The 6000-nt window shown below is 38.1% G+C and overlaps 1 protein-coding gene across 1 annotated transcript in view; it reads right to left on the minus strand.

Annotated features, from left to right (window-relative positions):
- The window catches only part of LOC124358958 (homeotic protein empty spiracles-like), an 81802-nt gene extending 80452 nt beyond the window's left edge, over nucleotides 1-1350 (minus strand). Inside the window, exon 1 of the mRNA XM_046811244.1 lies at nucleotides 356-1350. Coding sequence (XP_046667200.1) covers nucleotides 356-1004 — 649 coding nt within the window. The 5' untranslated portion in view covers nucleotides 1005-1350. The remainder of the gene's footprint in view (nucleotides 1-355) is intronic.
- Between the last annotated feature and the right edge of the window lie 4650 nt (nucleotides 1351-6000).

The following is a 6000-nucleotide window of genomic DNA, read 5'->3' on the forward strand; positions in this document are numbered from 1 at the left end:
AAAACATTTTTCACAACTTTTGAAGTTGCTCAATCTTTGTACTTTTATAAGACAAAGCAACTATATCGATGTAGTCTAATTATAGTCCTATACATAACACTGATGTACACTTAGTTTTGTAACTATTTATTTAAACAGTTCAGTTATCCTTTTGGGTGCTATATGTTCCAAAAGTTTTGTATTTACCCGAAGATTTGAGTGGAATGTAGTTGCAGATTTAAACTGTAACCTGCCAGAAGTGGGATATTAAATAGTTGGTAATGTGTTTTTTTACGGGTCTGTTTTTTTTGTTATTTTTTACTAGTTTTAACCTTGAAAGTCTACAAACTAGAAGAAATCTACTGGAGGTACTCACCTCCAGGAAACCTGTGCGGGAATATCCTGCCATGCCTGGAGAGAAGCCACGGGTAGAGCGGGTAAGTATCGCGGGGTGGCTGGGGGTGGTGATGGGCCGGCGGGAGCAGTTGAGGACCGGCCTGGGGAGGTCCGTTGGCGGTGGGACCCTGAGGGCCTCCGGGGGGTAGGAAGGAACCGTTACCGAGGGCGGCGGCGAGGCCGGCAGCCTGGAAGTGCTGGGCGGCGGCAGCAGCGAGAGCGAGCTGGTGGTGGTGTCCATGTACCAGATGGTCCGGTAGATGGTACAGGGAGGACTTGGAGAAGGGCGGAAGGGCTCCTGGCGGTAAGGCGGAGGGCCTCACTATCGTCGGTGGCCCTGGGGACGTCCTGCCGGGGTCCAAGGTCGGCGACGCCGCGGGTGAGATGGAGGGCGAGGGCGAAGACCCGTGATGGGGAGGAGAGTGGACCGTCGTCCGGTGATGACCGTCGTGTTGGTGCGGCGAGGATATCGGACTGTCGGACAACACCGACTGATTGCTGTTCTCCCCGTCACTCCTGGGGGACGCCGACTGAGTCCTGGTGCCACCCCCTACGATAGAGTCTATGGAGAAACCTATCTTGGGCTTGGAAGGGACCGCTGCTATGGGAGTCGGTGCCAACGGCATCATGGTTTGGTTAAAGCACAGAATTTTGAATGAAACACTATATCAGTTGCGGTGTCCAACTAAATCATCCTAAACTGACCTTTCATTCGACCACGTAAAGTTCTAATCTCACAAAACTGTTATGGCTCAGTTCGTGCAGGGTAGGCTCCATAATTAACACAACTGGTCACTCAACGATCTCATCGTAGGCTCGAGAACACACTAGGAGGAACACAACTTCGCTCGTTCAGACAGAACCGCTGCCAGTCAGTAGGAAGAGACACATTGTGTGCTAGCCCGGTCACTGATAAACACTTCAGCAAGTCACTACACAATCACGTCGTCATCTCGGTCAGTTGACGGCTCTACTTTCGTTTCGTTACTGAGGAGGAGAACCGAGCGGCAAGGCGAGGAGGCGTGTACCCGCCCTCCCCTCCTGGGAGGGGGAGATCCCGCCTCCTGGTTGGTCGCTTCAGTTGACAGATGGGCTGGCCCTATCTCGCTCCCTATTGGTCCATCCTGCTCTCTTAACAAGTATATTATTATCCTCACATATTGAAGGTGTCTATCCGCCTATGTGTTAAGATGTTTTTTACCGAGTATAATAAAATGATCCTTCCCCTTTTTGCGGCCTTTATATTTCGCGCGCGATCGTTCTGCAGCGAACTATACGCTCTGCAGACCGCTGTGTAAACAATTTGTTGCCTCGGGTTTCCTTAGTTAAAGTGGAAAATTGAGAATTTCATTGAATACCTTGAGCTGTGTAATTTTCGATGCAAATCACGACGTGATTGTTTGGCATTTTGTTGCTTAATTGTAAGTAGCTAGGTGGTAGTCACGGTCACGAGAATGTACTTTACTTCTCCCAGAACTGTATACAACCTAAGCGGACTCGTTTGATAACCGCAGATTACAAGGAAGTCCAATAAATAAGATCACGCAAATTGAATTCTAGGTACACATAAATTGTAGGATAAAACAAACCACCAACCTCACAGGTCAATATCACTGATGTCAATTTTCAAGGAATTACAGAACATACATAAGTCAATAAGCAAACATTTACCTTATTTAAAACCAAATTAATACTTACAACAATGTAAAATTAATGTTTTATGTACTTTAGACGAAGTTTCTCACGGGTTTAAAATACAGTGGTTGTTTTGTTGAAGTGTGAATGTTTTCCTAGACACTTTACAGATCTATCATACAGTAAATGGTAATAGGACAATAAATTAGTCAAGTATATCAACAAGAATAACGAAGTTGTATTGATAAATTCAACGATTCACCAAAGCAAATGTTAACAAAATGTAGCTTAATACCATGTACGGCTTATTATTACTTAGCATTATTTAAAGAAATTGTGATAGTTATGAATGTAATAAAATTTTAATTCTAATAAAAGTCTTTTATTGGAACAATTTCAATTGTATTATCTGGATGTTTGAAAAAATTTTAGCAATGCATTTTATTTTTTATTTCTCTTTTGTTTTAATTGTTCTTATTTCAGCCATGTACGGTATTTTGAAATTATTAAAAAAGTGTTTAAGTTTCACTTGCAATGTAGGCTACTAATGCGAGATATATAAAGTATAGCAGACACCAGCATCACGCTAGACAAAGAATTAAATTAAATTACAGATTTAACAAATTTAGAAAAATAACAAATAAAGTTCCTAACTACATATATTGAAATTAAATTTCTTAAATCTCGTTTTAAATTTTTTTTATAGTTCTTTTTTAAATTATACTGCTGAAGAATTTAGAAAACAAAACCATGTATCTTAATTCATTAAGCTGTATAAGTTACATGAACATTTTGTATAAAACTGTGTAAGTATAGGGAGTTCTTCGTTTCTCAGCTTACCGCTACCAACTAGCGTAAAATAAAGAATTCATTACTATTGGCCGCTAAAAATACTAAATATAGCAATCGGTTTCCACTTTCCACTTCCAGACAACAGGATTTCGGACATTTGCCATCTTATAGCTTATAAACGGTATATCACAACGTTTCAAGGATTGGAATCTAAAACAAGAAGAAAATGAAGAACTTCTTTATGTTATTTATTTTTGTATGTATTAAAACCACCCCTACCTGACGAAGAGGATAGATTCCCATCCTCGAAACGATGTGTCATACCTTTTATAACCTAGAACGATGACAAATGTCCGAAATCCTGTTATCCTTTCAAACCTTCATTCGTCAATAACAAACTTTAAAAAAATTAGCTCTGTGTTAATTTAATTTTGAATCGTCCATTTTCATAATATAATTTCTTGCTGTGTTTTATTTATATGCGTGCAAATACTTATTAGTAAATATTTAGTAATAAAAAAAAACCAAAATTCAATTAACAGTGTGGTGTTAGTTAAAAGTAGGCTAATATTTTAATGTAGGCCTATACACAAACTGGGAAGTTTTTATATTTTGTTTCTTTTTTATGAAATTTTTCTTATTTTAGTCATTTATATAGGCTACAGAATTTATTGTTGTATTATTATTATTTTGTATTAATCTAGATTGCAACTGAATATCACGCATAGCCGTTGCATTATATATAGTCAATTTTCACGCTTTGTTCATGTGAAACTTGCCTTGAAAATAAATATATTTGAGTTAAGTATTGCTGGCCGATCCATAGCCTACAGATGGGCTTTCTTTTTGTAGCCTATACTATTTTATGATTGTATTGCACCAGTTGTTTATGAACACAATATTTGTATTCCACTTGACAATGAAGATTATTATTAGAAGTGTATTGGTTATTTTAAATGCTTGCTTGCTAACGAATCATGGGAGGGTATGTTACTGCGATGTAACAACCCTTAAGTAGACTACTAGGAATTGTAAGATTAATACCAGCATTCTCAGGCTGTAACACAAATAAAAACTTTGTCCGAACGTGAATAATAAAAAAAGACCTTTTATTTTATTTAAATACTAGCTGTTACCCTTGGCTTCCAACAGGATTTTCAGAATCAGCGGTGCACGCGCATGGCATCGCTTTAACAGACATCACCCCTCTAGTTCGCCGCGTGGTTTCTTTATTGGTCGCTAAACCTTGTTGTTACCTTGTTTTTTGAACATGGAAAATATTTTTTTCCTAATTACAATTTTAAAGGTCCTAGTCGGATTGTCGATTTTATCTTGGCATATACTTAGTAGCCTTTATATTATTGATAACAATGTCTTGAAACAGTTTTTTTTTATATTTTCAATGTTTAATATTTTAGTACATGGTGAAAAAAAAAAACAAATAAAACATAAATAATTTATAAAGCTAAATATAAATGTTTAGTTTTGATGAATGTTTAAAACTATATTTTTACCGACATTAACTAAAATAATACGTTTTTAGATTTTGCTGGTTCTTAATAGTTCAAAAAATGACTATCTGAAGCTTACAGCTAGCCGTTCTCTGTTCGTGATTGATTTCCTGTAATTCGTATCTTTCCTCTTTATTTTATTCTCTATAGGCCTAAATTTCCTCTAAAACCTTCGAATAGTTCTTTACGTAGTTTAAATTCCGTCTGAATCTCTCTTCACCACCTCTAAATTTGCTATAAATTTGTGGAATTCACCGAACACTTTTCTTTTTCTATCAATGGAGTGCACTCAATGTTTTCATTTACTAATTTAATGCAGTAGGACCTTTTCGTCATCACTGATGGCACAGTCAGCAGCAATCCATGGTACACTCCTCACAACATCACTGCTAGACCAATGTACACCAAATGCCACTATTTCAGTGTTTTCCTGGCGGAGATCGCAACTCAACTGAAAGACGAGGTGCAAACAAATTCACCCGGTCATCCGCTGGATGGACGTTTGTGGTGTGGGTTAGTACCCCGTGAACGTCCAAGGCACAAAATCCGTCCAGTGGATGAATAAACGTTCGGTATGAGGCATCTTTAAGAGCATTTCTGGTTCGTATTCATTGTATCAAACGCATAGCTGAGTCTGTCTCCTTGCCCCAAAAGAAAAAAAACGGAGGTCTTGGAAACATAGTAAACGCTTACCTCTAGTCCTTCTCACACATTTCCAGTCTTTGATATGTCCCATGCCATTTAGAGTTTGCCTTGTTGTCCCGTCAAAGGAAACTTCGGTTAAAAGCTGCCTACTTCTAGCCGTTTAAATTCACTTACGGTGCAAAAGTTTTGTTTACCTTACAGCCCCAACCAAAGCTCTCGGAAATCTACTTCCGTCAGGGTAAATAATTCAGAGCTATCATTAAGGTTGGTTTCATAGCATTTGGTGTTTAAATAGCATTTACTGAATGCATTAGATGTTTTTAATTCGCTACTGATGTAAAGTGAAAGTTAGACATTAACTTTGTCTTTTAAAGTACAAGTACAACAGGTAACGTTATACTCACACAAATATGCAATAGCAAGAATTAAGATATTGGAAATTGGAAAGAGAATTCTCCCTCGATGACATCTTCAATTTGGATCAAGATTTAAATTGTTTTTCCTTGACAAATAGAGCCTTGATATGCTTCGTTCGCACAGCGGATTTTGGCCCATTTTCAATAAGGGTGTTGCCCTCAATGAACTCTTTTCTTGGATTGTAGGACTTTAGGTCCACGCGTAGTTTTGAGGAGGGTGGCTGACGTCACTTTTCTGCAGGTAGGCCAGTTGGTCAACGCCGGCACCCGTGGACTATCTTTCCTACTTTTCAAAACTGACCTGGTCGTGCGTTCGTTTTTCTACCTGCACGCATTCTTCATTCTTATCAGTGATGCTTCCACTACATTCGCACAGCGTATTGTTGAGGCAATAAATATTAACAACAACAGTTTACTCAAACCAAAAGTCAAGCTATCACATATGACGTAGATCACTGATTGGAATTATATTTAAACAAATTCCACAGCACTTTATTACTATATGAATAATTCGGTATTAAACTAATGAATCATAAACATCTACAGTAAGTTTGTATTAATTATTCCTTCTCTTGATCCATCGTTAGTATAATACTGTAATGCGAGTAGATAGTACACAGGTTAAT

Source organism: Homalodisca vitripennis, chromosome 4 (assembly GCF_021130785.1).
Source record: "Homalodisca vitripennis isolate AUS2020 chromosome 4, UT_GWSS_2.1, whole genome shotgun sequence".
Classification (NCBI taxonomy): Eukaryota; Metazoa; Arthropoda; class Insecta; order Hemiptera; family Cicadellidae; genus Homalodisca; species Homalodisca vitripennis.